This window comes from Thunnus albacares, chromosome 18, assembly GCF_914725855.1.
Source record: "Thunnus albacares chromosome 18, fThuAlb1.1, whole genome shotgun sequence".
NCBI lineage: Eukaryota > Metazoa > Chordata > Actinopteri > Scombriformes > Scombridae > Thunnus > Thunnus albacares.
Window position 1 is genome coordinate 27,108,516 of NC_058123.1, and position 17,347 is coordinate 27,125,862.

General features: G+C 40.2%; 1 protein-coding gene across 1 annotated transcript in view; it reads right to left on the reverse strand.

Moving 5' to 3' along the window:
* dcc (DCC netrin 1 receptor) overlaps nucleotides 1-17,347 on the reverse strand; it is a 196,618-nt gene that overhangs the window by 21,219 nt on the left and 158,052 nt on the right. Inside the window, exons 27-28 of the mRNA XM_044334582.1 lie at nucleotides 14,587-14,889; nucleotides 2,851-2,999 (exon numbers count right to left, since the gene is read on the reverse strand). Coding sequence (XP_044190517.1) covers nucleotides 2,851-2,999; nucleotides 14,587-14,889 — 452 coding nt within the window. The remainder of the gene's footprint in view (nucleotides 1-2,850; nucleotides 3,000-14,586; nucleotides 14,890-17,347) is intronic.

Genomic DNA, 17,347 nt, shown 5'->3' on the forward strand with positions numbered 1-17,347 from the left:
AAGACTAGATCAATTACAGAGATAGAGCAGCAGATGAAGAGAAAGACCTGCTGACCTTTAACACCCCTTTCTCTCTCTCTCCTCTCTACATCCTTCCATCTCTTTTTTCTCCACTCATCCTTATCACTTTTATTGCTTCTCTCCTGATTTCCTTCATCTTACCTCCTCCCTCCCTCCTCTGTCTCCTCTTTTGTATCTGTCTCTCCTTCCCTCTTTCTTTCCTCTCCTCTCCTTAATTTCTCTCCTGTCTTCTTCTCTTCTTTTCTCCGTCCTTCCCCAAGCATTCCTCTCCTCCCGTTGTCATGGCTACCCTTCTCCTCCCTTTTTTATCTGTTCCCCTCCATCCGTCTTCCCCCTGAAGCATTCCTCCCTCTCTCCCAGTTGCTACGGCGACACCTACCCTTTCCTTGCCTCTGCCTCCCTCACACCTCTCGTCTCCTTGTTTTGTCTCCTCATCTCTCCTCCTCTATCCTCTCCCCGTTTCCGTGGCAACGCCTCTTCCTGTCCTATTGTCATTGAGTCACATATGAATATTTAACAAGACCCTACGTCCAGCGTCCCTCCACATCATCCCTTTGTCATTTTTCTCTCTACTTGTCCTCCTCCTCCTCTCTTCTCCTTCTCTCCACCATCTCTTTCCTCTGCTCCTCTTCCTCTCCGCTGTCCAATTTATCTTCCCATAGCTCCTCCCTGTCTTCCCCTCTCCCTCCTCCTTTTCTTCCTCCTCCTCCTTCTTCCAGCTACCTTCCTTGCTCTTCGCTCCTCTTCCTTCCTCCCTCCTTCTCCTTGTCTCTGTCCTCACGTCTTGTCCACCCCTTTCCTTTATCTTCATATAGCGTCTTCATCATCAACCTCTTCAAATCCTTTTTGTCCTTCCTCACCCACTTGTACATCCCCTCCCTCACTCCTACACCCACCCGTCTCCCTTCTTTGTCTCCTCCTCCCTTTTCTCTTCTTCTTCTCCTCCTCCTCCTCCTCACTTCAGCGTCTTTTATGCCTCTTTCCTTATCTTCTCTTCTCTCTTCCTCCTCCCTCCTCATTTTCTTCTTCCTACCGCTCCTCAGTCTCAGTCACTAATGAACTCTGTTTTATTCTACAGCTGAAAGGCCACCGACACACTGGCAGGAAGGAAACAGGTGAAGTGAGTGTGTGACTCTCTCTTCCTCAGGCTGTCTGATCCCCCCTCTGTCTTTTTTTCTCTCTATTTCTCTCTCTCGGTGTATATTTTCTGTATCTGTTCCCCATCTCTCCTCCTCGCTGGATGTTTGAAGAGAGTTTTACTATGACTCCTGTTACATCTGACACCTGCTACACAGCTGTAAAGTACCTGAGTCTGACTTCAGTATTATACATATTATACATACATTAATCAGTATGAATGTATATTTATGTCTGCAGATACAGTAAGTGACAGAAATCTCAAAGTTAAGGTCATTTAGAAACATAGTAGCACTAACATGCTTATTTATATTAGAGACAGACCTTTATTTCTAGTTTCCTACATTATATAAGATCATATTTCAGTAAGTAGTCTTGCTGATTACTTTGAACTCTAGATTTAATTACCTTTTGATGCAAACTGCACACTTCCTCCATGCTTATTTGTTGTCTTAATAAATTCAGTACAATGTACATAACGCCCACAGCATTAAGTCAATCAGTACAACATTAGAAGACATGTCATACTCACCGCTCTGCTGCTCGCTTCTGTTTTTAACACAAGAACTATATTTATTTGCTTCTAATCGTTTCTACTTTGCAGTTTTATTAATCAGTGTTAAGCTAAACATCGATGAAACATAACACTTCCTGCAGATATTTCACATCTAGCTGCCCTTCTAGATGCATGATCTTTAAACAATCACCTTGCTCATTAAATACATGGTTTTCTCCCTGAGGCTTAATACTCCTAATACTAGATTTCATAAAAATGTAATCATTTCTGCTGAGGTTAGCTGAGGTCCTCTTTACTTCAGGTGATGCAGTGGGCGTCTACTACAAAACACTCATTCTGTGTGATTCTGGCTGCTGTAAGGAGTGATGTTGTATTGAGTCTGTTGTCATCTTGTACCGATAATCAATCAGTCAATACTTCCAAGTACACTGGATGTAATGTGATATACTGTATCACTAGAAGCAAAACAGCAGAAACTGAAGAGAGAAATTAATACAAAAAATATAGAGATATAAATTCTATTGCTGTGAGTAAACCTTTTATACAGTTTTTGTATCTATATCCACATGCCAGTCAGGATCTTTGCATACACTGCTCACATGCCTCCTCAACACTGCAGTGTCTACAATGACAGCCATGGCTCCAGTTTTAGGTTGCTAAGCTTCTCATGATATCAAACCATTAGATAAGCTGATAGTTTGTCATGTGAAGTTCAGGACAAACTCTACCACACCGAGGAAGCTCCAGATGTATTAGAAGATGGTCTCTGTGGTGCACTACTACAACACAAGCTCAAAGACAACTGATGTAAAAAGTCTAACAGCTGTTTCTGTTTCATGTTTCCCATGGCAACAGCTGCAAACAACAGCACAGTAAAATATAAAAAATCTCAAAAAGAAATGATGATGTGCTCAAAACCATTTTGATTCACTGTTTCTAAATGCCTGAAACAGTGTATAAAAGTATCTCCCACTGTAACATCAAACCCCCTAAACAGCGCATGTGCATATGTGATTTTTATATTTCCATGTGAAAACTAGATGAAAACTCTGTGATCTCACATATACATTATGTGAAACCCAAGTTTTGGCAAGTTAGATTTATTTACTGAGTGATGTACCTGAGGTTAAAGCTAAATCACCAACATTTGCTACGTTTCTTTGGTCTAGGCTTACGTTGGCAGCTGAATCCTCTGCAGGTTTTGTTCCTCCCTCCTCTGGTAAATCCGGTGCCGTGGGGACTGAGACGGGCAGCAGAGGGGAGCGAGCCTTACCGGCCTGACCAAGAGATGCTGTCTTCACCTGGGGCTTTGGGAGGCTCGCACCTGGGCAGGAAGGAAAAGTTCTGGTTTCAAAACATTATATAAACAGAAATAATCTGATGCTCATCATTTTACATCCTATTTGACATTTTGGACTGTAATCTAGTTACAAGTCAAGATTTGAAAGACAAGTTAGCTCAGAATAACTTCCGTCATCCAAGACAGGACGCTGTGTAATTAAGAGCATTATAGAACAGCAATATAAGCAATGATTTTAGAGACAAACTTCAGCGAAATCGGTGATTGTAGGCACAGAATGGTGAGTGGAAGGAGTTTAGAGATAAAGCAGTAACATAATCACTGATTTTAGAGACAGAATGTCACATTTAATCAAGGATTTCAGAGATAGAACAGCAAGTGTAATCGATGATCTTAGTGACAGAACAGTGTAATCGAACAGAAACATAATCAATGATTCTAGAGACCGAACAGTGAGCGTAATCAACGATTTTGGAAAAAGAGCAGCAAAATTATTAGTGATTTTAGAGACAGAATGTCAAGGGAAATCAAGGATTTCAGAGACAGAAGAGTGAGTGTAATCAATGATTTTAGAGACAGAACCACAAGTATAATCTGTGGTTTTAGAGACAGACAGAGCAACTATCTTGATTTTTGTCTGTTTGAAACCCTTGATTTCAAACAGGGATTATTTATTCTTGGATCATCTGGTCAGTCCTCAGTTACTGCCTGTGAACAATCTTTCCAGAGACAATCGTAAAGCTGAAAGCTGCTGTTTAATATTGACGTCCATGTGAGCGCTGACAGGAACAGTTTGATCTATTGATTGATCTAAATGACAAGATCATATGCAACTAAGTGGAGCGTTGAACAGGAAACAGATCTGAGGTCTGAGCCCTCCATCCATCCATCCATCCATCCATCCATCCATCCATCCATCCATCCATCCATCCATCCATCCATCCATCCTTTTCCTTTCATTTAACATCCATTCAACTAGTCATTTGATGAATTACCTGTCTATCCATTCAGAAGTCCATCATTCTAGATTTGTCCTTTCAGTTACTAAATAACTAGAACAAAAATGCATTCATGCAAGAAAATGGTAAGACAAGCACACAAATAAGGAAACAAATTGACCAGACACACAAAAAAACAAACATCCAAGCAATAGAACAAACAGAAAAGCGGACAAGAAGACAAAGAAGCATTTAATACATTCAACTGTTCTGTCTCATAATACAAATACCATTCAGAAGCTGCATCTTTAGTGAGTGAGGAGGGAAAAAAGCATTAACAGAATGAAAATGAAAGACAATGTAGAAGAGGAAAAATAGGAGACAAAAGAGGAATGTCTATTTTTTTTTTCCTCCTCCAAAGCCCTCCTGATGTCTGAACACATCCTCAGGCTTCTTCTACCCACAATCCCCTCCTCTCCCTGCACTGCACTCCTTCACTTCCTGATCAATAAACATCCATTCTCCTCGCTGCAAAACAAAACACCTGGAACAGCCTTCATAAAAGTGAATTACACCAGAGAACAAAAAACAGCTGGATTTAAACGGCTTTTTAAAATCTTCAAGACACAGAAAAACGATTTCCAACCTACTTCTTTTTCTACGAACACCACAAAACTATGTCCCTCCCAGTCCCCAAATGACAGCATTCTTTGAGACGAAATTTTTTGCATGCAACAACACTATCCTGATCCCAAACCTTTTTCCAGTTATTAATATAGCTTTGGTGGTGTGATCATTGATTACTCTTAAACGGCTTGGAGAAAAAAATCAGCCAATCAAAGACTTGTAGGTGGGATAAATGGAAACCTCACCATCTTGTACCAGAGCCAGAAAAATGGCTCATCCTGATTATCACGCCAATCATCGATATACGATGCGATCGCCAATTGGCACAAGCCTAGCACAGAGTACACAGTCTCAGTGTGTCCAAACTTTTGACTGGTGCTGTATATTAGCTGTGTTATATCATCCAGTTTTATGTAACACTTCTCTGCTGGCGTATAAAAGAGATACAGCATGGTCTGCAGTCAGTTGTCAGTCCAGAGTCCATGCTACAAATACTTAGTTTGGATAAACTGTGTTAAGTAGCGCTTCCAACCAGCACGTAGCGTTGTTAACGGTTCCTAGCTGTTAACGCTTCCTAGCATTAACATCCAGTTAGCTAGCATGTACTGCTGGCTTGTTAGCTACAATAGCTCACAAACTAGGGGGGTTGTGGTGCATATGATGGGGGGAGATAACCTGAGGCATGTGAGGGCTATTTTTTGGTGACCTTGTTAACGAAGCAATTATTACTTATACAGTAAGAAGGTAATCAATGACAGAGGCTTGGTATTATAAGAACTAGACACCGGTTGTAAAGGTTCGCTGAATGAAAATTGCTCGCCAATGACCCAAAAAAGTTTTCTAGCTTTCAGGGTTGCATACATTTTACATTGGGATGACACCAAACACTCAAAAAATCTTTTGCTTTTCTAAACTCTGGGAAAGTTTTAAAAATAATATGAAACCTTCATCATTTAAAAAATCACAATACAAAGACTAATAACTGACCCTGATTGCAGTTTGAGTTGTCTTACACAACAGCTTTGCAGACATCTTGCTTATAATGGTGGTCTACGAGGAAAATACTTTTAAGGCCACTGCTTTGTCATTTGGCAGACGGTTTTATCAATTATTTCATTACAGTAGTGATCCCGGGGGAAAACTGGCAGCAGGGCTGAGTGGCAGTGTCATATTCAGCTCTCTTAATACATCTGTGGGCTACCCACTTCTTTTTATTTTTGCTTTGAGGAAGGGTTCGTCTATATCTTTTTGACAGGCAGCTTGAGATGGCAGGAAGAGGCAGAATTAGGTGACCTTTCAACATGTTGGTCAGAATGTGCACCCAGCGAGTGGTAACTATCTAAGTGTATCTACTTTGTTCCTCCAGTTTTCATCAGTCCAAATTTTCTGCTGCGTGGGGCATCACAACCTTACAAGGGCATAAGAGCGGCTACAGAGTGTTAGTCTTTGGACTGTATCTTTCAGTCCCAGTACTTTATTTTCAAAGTAACACTGACCTTGTGTGGCTCTGAATGCCTGTAAATATGGTGTAGAAATCCCTGCCAAGTTCATTTCAAAATGAAGCAGAACCAAATGTGTTTGTATGACTTCTCAGCACCGTGCTGTCAGACCGAATCCAAACTGAACTGAGCTCCAGAAAAAAACACTTTGTGGAAAAACACAATGAGCTGAAGAAATACAGAGCTAAAGCAAAGGTTACACATCCACAATGGAAAAAGCCATAAAAGATAGTTTCACGGTGCCTGGCTCACCCTCGGGGGGTTTGTCAGAGAGACGTGGGGGTGGGTGGGGTGTTGGGGGGACCGGCGGCTCGTCTGCTCAGAGAGGTGGATATATTTACCAGACAAGCTGGAGTGGAGGTGCGAAACGCCCGCTGGGGGCCACATCAGCGGTGTCTGTCTCTGTTTCTGGGTCGAAGGCAAAGATAGAGAGATTTACAGCGATAGGAGGTGATAACCCCGCCCCCTGCATAGTTATTGATCCCAAGGACAGTTTGAAGTAAATACAGTTAAAGATGAAAAGTGTCTTTGAGGAGACACCATGTCTCTGGAGGGAGAGTCGGCATCTCTTCCGCTTCACACAGGAGTTTGGTATTTCTTTGTCTGCCTGTTTCATCTTTTTTTTATTTTCTGTCTGTCTGCCTGTCTGTTTGATGTCTATCTGTCTATGCACCTGCCTACCTGATCAATGAGGTGCTCCCTCATTGGTCAGATAGACAAGTGCACAGACAGACTGAGTGGTTCAGGTTGTTGGGGATTTATGCAAAGTAGCTCCTAGTATTTTCAGTATTTCAGTATTTTGTGCAGGAACTATGATAAATAAAAATGTTCACAGGTGAAAAGTATTTTCCACCTAATCAACAAGGTTTTGTTTTATTTCCATGGCTTGGTACACTTCCCATTTATTGTAAATGTATGGGGCCAATCTGCCAGTAAAAAAAATGATGACAATAAATATACTCAAAAATTATATTCAATTCAAAATTGGGAGATCCTAATTCAAATTTTAAATGATGGGATACTAATCCATAATGTAGATCAAAATGATGATGATGATGATTGTAAGTCAAAACATTGACAACAAAACATACAATTAGCATTTGATCAATTTGATAAAAATCAAACTTTTTAGTGTCTTCTAATTTTGACTTATTGTTTGATAATTATGACTACACATCTCAAAACACTGACTTAATATCTCACAGTTAAGATTAATTTCCTCATAATCTTTCAGCTAGTTAGTAAAATACTGACTTGGTATATCATGATTTTGACTTACCATGTCAAATGTTTGACAAATGTTTGAATTATAACATACTGTTAGTCCTAATTTCATTTGTTTTTTTCCCTTTTCCTAGTAGAACTGGGCCTCTGTATAAAAGGGAACAGAACTACACTGAACTTTGTGATTTGAATGGTGCCACGACAAAGTCTGCAAACCTTCAGCTTATTAAGACCTCAGTGTACATTCTGACCATATATATATATATATATATATATATATATATTAGCTTTATAAGATTCTGTCTGATCAAACTCCACCACCCACCACCCCCTTCACAACTCCATCTTTACTTCACACCTGAAGGTTCAAGATAAGATGTCCTCTTTTCTTTATCTCCTATCTAACCTTCTTGACACCAGGTCGGTTTGAACAGGTCACATGAATGTGATAAGAGCTTTCACCTGGATTTACCTACCGCTCTGCTCACCATCCTCTGTACGATGATTAATTAACTACACGAGTTGTTCATGCTCTTTTGAATGAGTTAATATTTCTTTCCTCTATTCAAAAAAAATACCCACAAATAATTTTCTTTTAGTCTATTTAGATGTCAGATTTTTGGGCATCCTAACATGGTATAAATACGGAGGACAAAAATGTCCAAGCACTGTTGCGTCTTTGCTCTGTCCTACTCAGTGATTGGCAACAGGTGTGTAGTCTCTGTGAGTAGATTACATGGCAGCAGATCCGCACACTTTAAAAGAACTCCAGGGAGGCAAAAAATCTTCCTCAAAACCTTCATTCCACCTCATCATTTTGTACATAAAAAGAGACAAAGTGCAAGCAGTTTTTGCACAGAGTGGTGAGCTGAAATAAATGTTTTGAGGAGGATTTTTTGCCTCCTTGGAGTTGTTTAAACAGTGTGCAGATCTCGCCATGTAACATATGGAGGATAAAAAATAATAATATGTGTCAGTGTACCTGTCCAACTGTCAGGTATGTCAACAACTACCAACCTGATTTCCCGTCAAATCCTTATACCCACTCCATATGATAACCACAGACTTTCAGGTTCATGTCATGTCACACTGTGAGATGCGTCTAATGAAATCTTGGTGTAAATCTGTGACAGATTGTACAATATCAGCTTTGAGACATGTCAGATTGTGTGATGAATGTCTGGTGAATAAGACATAAATGGAGATGGAAAATATGCCAGCATGTCAACTTGCTTCATCAATCTGTGCCATTCTCTTGGAAAAAAAAGAGAAAACAATTAATCGCTGTAGTCCTGGCAATGATTTTTAAATGGCCCTGTCAACAAGTGTATTTACCTCCATCTGTTTTTATGCATATTTTCAATGTGTACAATTTTCCATCATGTTCCTCACATGGTTCTGGACTGGAGAATTAAGACCACCAGTAGTTTATCTTGATGAGCCCAACTCCTAATTTCCACATGAAAGTAATGTATGGAAATACACACACACATTTTCTTTTGCCAGTTTTTGGAAAATGTGGTTAAACTGTACGCTACATTTGAATAAAATGATCTAATGTGGTGTTGGTGTTTGTATTCTGCCTAATTTCTTGTGGTATTTTGATTGGGCAAATGCAAAAGGGATGGAGGAAAATAAAAAAACAAAACAAAAAGATAACACTTATATCTTCAAATGTTCTAATATGTTTTAACTTCCTTTTTCAATTCTATATTTCAATTTAAGCTTTTAATTTGAGCATTTACATTGATGCTTGTCTAGTTTCCATTTCAGGATTTTCAACCTTTCTTTTCATTTTTAAGTTGCAATTTCACAATACTATATGTTAATAGCCAATTTCCTTTAAAGTTTCCTTTTTCTTTTCTTTTATTATGACCTACTTAACCTGAATCCTGCAATTTTAAAAATAACACCACACATAAATGCTGGAATGTTCCATATTTGCTGGATATGTAAATAAGTAACTGTTTACTAACCAGTTTGCCGTATCAACTTTAAGGTGATAATATGTCGGTGTTGTGTTAGTGCCTGTTTCTGCTGCTCCAATTGGCCAAAGCCCGCCAAACCATTACTGCAGATTTAACCAAAGTGAATTTGTGCACCATTAGAAGTTGACGGTCAGAAAAACTTTATAACATTAATTACTTTCAGTATTTGAACAAACTGATGCTGTCATGTTTTTCTCTGATTTCCATACAATTTACAGTGGATATTCATAGTCTCCGGGGGATGAATCCTAATCATTTTAGTAACTTCCTGGCTGTTCCTCTTGCACCACTCTCAGCACAAACATAACAACTAGTAAGGCTTTTGTATCATTGGGGGTACTGAAGATTGCAACCTTCAGAAAATAAAAATAAAAAAAAGTGTACTGTATGATTTGAGAAAGACTATAAAACAAGTACCAAATGTTTCACCCTCTCTCTCTCTTCTACATGGTCGTCCAAATGCTACAGATAATCATTTTTAACTATTTTAAAGCTTTTCATTGCTAATAACGTGTCCTCTGAGGCAAGATGAAGGCATACACTTTAAATCATCCATCACAGCTGACTCTTGTGTCTGCCTCCAGCTGTGACTGAAATGTCAGACATTGAGTCAGACAATCCCATTACAGCTTCCAGCATTAAACTGCACATTCAGGCTAGTTTAGGTGAGCAACTGCCCACCATCATACTTTGCTCTGCAGATGGGTTTTGGAGCTCAATTTAAAAAGAGAAGATGGTCTTGGTTTAAAAATGTATATAAAATGAAGCAGAGAAGGATGAGTTTCTATGGTTGGTGAGGAAGAAAAAAAAAAACGTCTTTGCTCCAACTCAGGGACAGAATTCATTGATGATATTTATTCATTTAATCTGTTTTCATAGAAGAAAAATAAACTGTAGTTTAAGCTATTGACTCTGGATTCATGAATGCTCAGTGTATTCGGCAGCAAAATACCAATCCAGAAAGTGTGATGTTTTTACACTGAATGGACGTTGTGGGAGGGAGGTCAAGGTGGATGGTTGGATGTACAAAACCTGTGTCAAAAGTTCACTCCACCATTAATGTGGCCAAATGTATCACAGCAAAAAAAGCTTCAATGAAACCACCAACACAAGGAAAGAAGTCTGAGATGCGAGAAGGAACATTCACCTACAAACTGGTCACACTTCATTACCTCTGCTAGCATGTCGGTGTAGCATGTTATGGCCACAGTAGTTGGAGCTATGACATCGCTGATATGGCTGCTGATAGTGGTGCCTTGTGCCTAAACAAAATAAAACTACTTGAGCTGCTCAGCTGGCCCATCCATCCAGGAATTTGGCCTTCCCAGGAGAAATCAGCATCAACGCCGTTTTAATGCACAGGCTAGCTCGAAGACATGAAAGGGCCCACAAGGCTTGGGGAAAAAATAAAAATAAAATAAAATTCACAGGGAGGGAACAAAGCTCCTTTCTTGTTTGTACGTTTTTCGTCCATCTGTGGTGTTTGGATTTAGAGTGAAGTGAGACATCTGTCATCCTTTAGTAACTCTGCTGCTCCTAAGCGGAAACCAGGAAGGCTGTGTTTGTTTTGTTGTCAGCAACAATTGTCACCTTTGTACTTTTAGTTTCACTCTATTTTTTAATCTTTCTGCCGTCTCTTTCTGTTTTTAAGAAGCTTGTTTAACCTTTTGAGGTTCAGTTTGCAGCAGTAACTAACTGTTATTCAGAGTTTTGAACCGTCCAGCGGCTGTTTGAAGCTGAGGTAAGCACGCTGGCCAGTGTTTTGGTTTAATCAGTGACTGTGTTAACTGGTGACTTTCTGTAATGTATCATAGTTGTCCTGGTGATGACAGCTGTTGAAAACATGAACGGAACATGTAGGCGTCCTCCTAAAAAGTCTTAAATTATTGTATGTTCAACACAGTATATATTCATCTGGTCCTTTTAGTATTAAATTATGTAAATTAAATGGTGTCGCCAACAAGAAGCATTTACATTTCTTCACTTATTTCTCTGAAATCAATCTTGCTTCCTTGACGCTGAATCTTGTTGCAATATCCACAAGTTAAACAGATGGTAGGCTGGTCAAACCCATTGAATACTGGCCGGGTGACCAAGCTATGCTGACACTTGCTGGTGCTCATGTAGCATCCTGACAACGACATGTTTGAGAGACAGCGCCCTCTAGCAGCTGTTGTTATTATGATGGGAGCAAAGGAGGAAATCAGGTGACATTATTATATAGCAACAAAATCCATGTAAGGAGGAGGTTGGGGTGGATGGATGGATCGACAAAACTACAGTCTTGACACAGGAGATTGCTGTTTGTTTCCCGCTTGTTGATTTTCACATTTCCAATTGGAAATCAGTGCTGTTTTTTTAAAAAAAAACCATGACCATGATCTTCTCCTCACCTTAACTATGTGTTTATTATTGTAACCATGATGATGAAGGCCCAAACCATGATCTTTTCCTAAACCAACCAGACCTTAACCATCGCATTGCCCCTTCACTGCCAAAAGGGGCGTCAGATGAGAGAGATGCTTGTCTGTGTTGTCCTGCGGTGCATATGGACCGACAGTGTATTTTATTGTTTATCGGAAGACTTGTTGGACATTTCAAAAGCTCCATCTCCATCCCATCATCACTCTCCATCTCCCAGCTGTTGTAAGCTTGATGTGTCCTTGTAGGGGATAATGAAATAACAACATAGATATATTTTCTACATTCACATATTCCCATGTGAGTTGACTGGTTGAGAATGTTATGAATGGTAGTTCTGGTTAAATATTGAAAAAGTCGATATGTACCATCTTGTGCTTTTCAATATTTTTTTTCCTGAACCCCAGGAGCTCAATACTGTAGAAAAACTACGGAAATATGTTGACAGTGAACATTCATCAGATAAGAATGTTTCCTTGTTATGTCCTTGTTAAAATAAAAACATAATCCAGACACTTCTGGAGCAGAACCCAAATATTTCAGTTTTTACTTCAGCTTTCTTTGCTGGACTGTTTCATTCCAACATTTCACATAAATGAGAAGATGAACTGGTTGACCTGGCTGCTGTACAGCTTTCAATCCAGCTTACAAACTCTGTATACCTTCAGTCTGCCCAGGTCTCTCTCTCTCTCTCTCTGTCTCTCTCTCTTTCTCTCTGTCTCTCTTTCACTCTCAACAATCCAATTAAGCCATGAGAACATCTTATTCTTTTCACAACGGGAATCATTGAGACCCGGATAAACAGTCAAACAAGACTAACAATGAGCAATATATGCCATCGCTCACAAGTGTGTTTTTTTTTTCTTCCTTGATAGAGAGACGGGGGGAGGGGGAGGGGAGGAGGAGGGGGGGGGGGGCTTGGAGCCTTGGAGGCTCAGAGACTCTGTGTTGGGGAAAGGGGGGTGGGTTGGGGTGGTCAAAAGGTGAGTGGGGGGTCTCTGGGAGTTGAGCCGAGCGTTGCCGCAGGCTCGCTATTTCTGAGCGAGAGCTTTCCAGGAGCCGAAAATCAATGTTAATCTGAGGCCACCTGGGCGTGTAAACAGAACCATAATGGAACTACACACACACACACACACACACACACACACACACACACACACACACACACACACACACACACACACACACACACACACTGTTCAGGGATCATATGTACTGTAGGTGAGTATTTTGTTTTCTGTTCACAGTGCTGCAGGCAATCAGACAAAATGACAGAATGAGATGCAGAGGGAGAGGAAAGAGAGATAGAAAGATCTAAAAAAAAAAAAAAAAGGAGAGGAAGGGAGGGATGTAAAAGCATAAAGAAAGAAACAAAGAGAGAGGGAAAGAGGGAGCATCTGTTGAAGGAATGGTGTTCATTCCTGCAGTAGTGGATAGTCATTTTGATGTTTTTATAGAAGTATACAGACAAAACAAACAAATTAGTGACCATAATATCTGTATTCATCATAATCCATCCGATATTTGTCGAGACAACTGAGGAGAGTCTGATTTTCATTTGACAAATGCGATATAGCTGCTCCAAGGGATGACGGGGGGAGGGGGGCATATACAGAAACACGAGGGAGGTCAGTCCAGATCAAATCCAACCGTCTGACTGATGCCAAGGCTGGTTATAGTTTACAGTACACACACACACACACACACACACACACACACACACACACACACACACACACACACACACAGAGTGTAGCAGCCTGAGGCTAATACATTTAACTTCCCTAAATAAAATATTAAACAAAGTGTAGCCGTTCAGCAGAGAGAGAAAGAAAGAAAGAATCACTGGAATCTGACAAAATAATCAACACCAAACTGGAGCTTCAGAAGCAGCTACAGAGAGCGGAACCAGCTGGGAACTTTGCAAAAAATAATGTTTTCATCATCATGTTGAGATGAACCTCACTTCTTTTCTTTTTTTTTTTTTTCGCTTTGGCTGCAGGAATGAGGCCAGACTCTTAGTGTTTCATGGATTGAGCACTGAAAGAAAAATAACCAAAAAAAAATTTAAATCCAGAATTGGGACATGTTTACTACTTGGAAGGACATTTCAGTGGAAGATGGTTAACAGTAAAAGTACGTGAATTGGCAGGAATTCACTTACTGCATCCTGTTTAATTATTGTAATCATCCAATCATTAGATTGATTGTCTTCATTAAGAATACACATTATATATCAGTCCCAATTCTATTAAAGGTCACAGAGAGCTGGTCTTGTGTAAAACTGTATTGACTTTGTAAATGTAGAGAGAAGTTGGGGGTGAGACTTTTCCCATTCACTTCAATAGTCAGACTTTTCTTCCAATAGCATCTATACATTAGAGGAACTGCAGCTGAATGCACTTCAGCTCTGACTTCCGGTCCCATCATGTGATGTCATGTCACATATTATCAAGTCATGATTTGTTATTTTATATTACATCATGTCACAATTTCTGAAATACTGGTTTTCATTTTTGACACAGCCACTGCAATGACATGTTATGTCACGTCATGTGTCGTTATATCAGGTAACCTCACGTTATTTCAAATCACATCACATAATGTTATGTTACATGTCATGTTTTGTCTCATCGCATCAGTTCATGTAATGTTATGTCATGTAACGTCACGTCAGAACTTTGCCACTGACATATTGACACATAAGAGGATGAAACACGTCTGAAGAACATTTCAAACTGACGCATAATGTTTTGAATGCAACCCATGCTTTGTAATTGGGTGATATATACGGAAACATAACAATATCAACTTAGTCACTTTAGTTCACTTGTAGAAACAGAACAAAACCTGGGCATGTCCTTATCTTGTGAAACAATGAGTCATGTGACACCAGAAAAACAGCTGTACTCACTGGACTGTGGCATCATGGAGGTGTACACCTTAGGGTCGATGGTCCCCATGGGTGGTGGCAGCAGCGGGTTGGTGAAGCTTCGTAGCGGGTGGCTGGGCCGCACGCAGGCCGTTGGGATGGTCCGACTGCTAGCGGCCTGAGCTTCCTCAGCAGAGGCGGTGGCAGCAGGGGCCCCGGGGACCGGGCCGACCCCTGGAACATGGTCTCCAGGAGGCGCAGAGGAGCCAGGGAGGAGGGGAGGGGCCTGTTGTGGTGGAGGCTGCTGCTGGAGGAGAGGATTGGTGGAGGTGTCTGAGGGCATCGCTGAGGAAGAGATGAAGGGAGTTCGGACAGAGGAAGGAAGGTGAAGAGAATTAGTGGGAGGATGAAAAGAGATGAGAGAAGTTAGGGAAGGGTTTGAAAGAATGAGGGACGAAGAGAGGAAAGGACAAAGCATCCATTTAGTCTGAATGACGCTGACATTTGTACAGAGTGAACACTCATTTGGAGAAAAGACAGAAAAAAAAAAACATAAAATACATGAAAACAACTTCAAACGTGTGAATATTTTACACCAAAATCCTAAAGAGCTTCAGTGTTTTTTCATGGACTGTTTTTGCTTTGATGTTGGCAGCAATATTCTGAGACAATTTGCCACCATTGTGTAATTTACTGTTGCCGCAGGAGGGACACAGAGCTGAAAACGTATTTCACTCAGGAATGTTGCTGTATATAGTCTGCATGGATGTCTACTGTATGTTTCATGGACTTTGGTCCTTCAGAACACCACCATACATAGACAGAAATATATATACATACTGTACATGCATGCATTGGCCATGTTAATCTACAGTCTTTTAGCTGTGCATTTTCTTCAATGAAAGCAAAAAAAAAGAGAGAAAAAAAGAGCAAAACTCAACTGTATAATCTAATAACTTAATTTAAAACACTGATCTCTTAATGCATAAAGGAAACCCTGCCACGTTTGCAGTTTTGTTCTTTTTTGTCATTGAAGTTTTTCGCTGGTATGTCTGTGTTGGCTGAATTTGTACCAGCTGAGAGAAATCCTATTTAACTTGCCAGAGATACAAGAGAAGAGTAAAAACAATCTCCCGACTGTGCAGAAACATGGCTCTGATGTGACATGAGAGATGAAACTCTTCATGTAGCGGTACAGACAGGCTGATCAGAGAGAACATGGGAGAGAGAAGACGGCCAGTAATTACATGTAGAGTCGCCGTGCGTTCATTAACCAGGCGAGACGAGATGAATAAATGAGTTACAGGTGAGAGAAAGAACGTGAGAGCCACTTGAAGAGTGAGGGAACAGGGGGAGTAAAGTAGAGGAAGAGAAAGAGACTGAACAAGAAGAGGTGAAAGCTTTTAGAAAGCTCAGAGAGGAGAGAGAAACATTAAATCAGACCTATAATGTTTGGCAGCAAAATGACAAGCTCCTGAGTGATGTTCACATTTTGTGTTTTTCGCAGAAAATGCTCTTTGTCACCTCAACTCATTGCGGAAAAGTGTGAATAAAAAATCAGCATCTTAAAAAACATTTTTTGGTATTATATGGTTAAAGGTACATTGTGTAGGATTTAGTGGCATCTAGTGGTGAGGTTGCAGATTGCAACCAATTGAATGCCCCCCAACCCTTCTTCCAAGCGTATGGGAGAACTCGCAAAAAACGCGAAAGGTCCTCTCTAGAGCTAGTGTTTGGTTTGTCTGTTCTGGGCTACTGTAGAAACATGGTGGTGCAATATGGCGGCCTCTGTGGAAGACGACTTGCTTCCTATGTAGATATAAAGGGCTCATTCTAAGGTAAAAAAAAACCCCTGCAACAAGTCTTATTTTCAGGTGATTATGCAACCCTAACCCTATGAATATTATATTCCATTTCTGCCAAGTCCACTATGCTAGATGCTACTAAATCCTACACACTGCACCTTTATAGTTTGGTTTGGTTCAGGCACAAAAACAACTTAGCGTTAGAGAAAGGTCAAAGACTACTTCATTGAGATTAAGGGATCTTTGTCACCGTGGTTAAATCAATAACTACTTGCTTAAGGTAAGGGAAAGATGGTCACGGTTAAAAGAAGCAAAGAGAGTCTCAAATGAACAGACTCTTTTACTAACCACAGAGAAGTGGTTAGCAGAACTGGCAGTTAAAGGTACAGGAACCTCAAAACTGTGTTAATAGACCCCCTTCACAGCAGACATTTTGACAGGAGTAAGCATGTCAGTGAGTGAGCTTGCTCAATACCAGAGACACATCATTTTGTGCAATGTATTGAAAAGTTGATGTGAAGCTTACATGAGGCTTCAGCAGTCTGAGTTAGTCGTATCAAGTGGATATCTGCCACATTTACCGTCTTTTTAGCATCAAATTCCCTCTTTGTGTTTCCTCGGACAGTGTTTCCCTGTTGAACTGTGGTGGAAGTATAGTAACAAAAAGAGGGACTTTGCCACTAAAAAGACTGTAACATTGAAATATATCTACTTGATTTGACTCATTTGGATGCTGAAGCTTCATATTAGCTTCAGATAAACTTTTAAATACATTTTTGCACAGAAGGAGGACTGTGGATTTTGGCCCCCATCACTTCCATTGTAAGTGAATTATGAAGGGATCTTCTAATGTTCAGTATGAACAGGAGGAATGAGCAAAAAAAAAAACTTATTTCAATGTTCATCTGGGCACCTGACTTTTGTTTAAGACAGACTTGAAAAACTGTGAACCTGTCCTTTAAAAGTGATTATGAGAGCCATATTTACACCTTAAAATA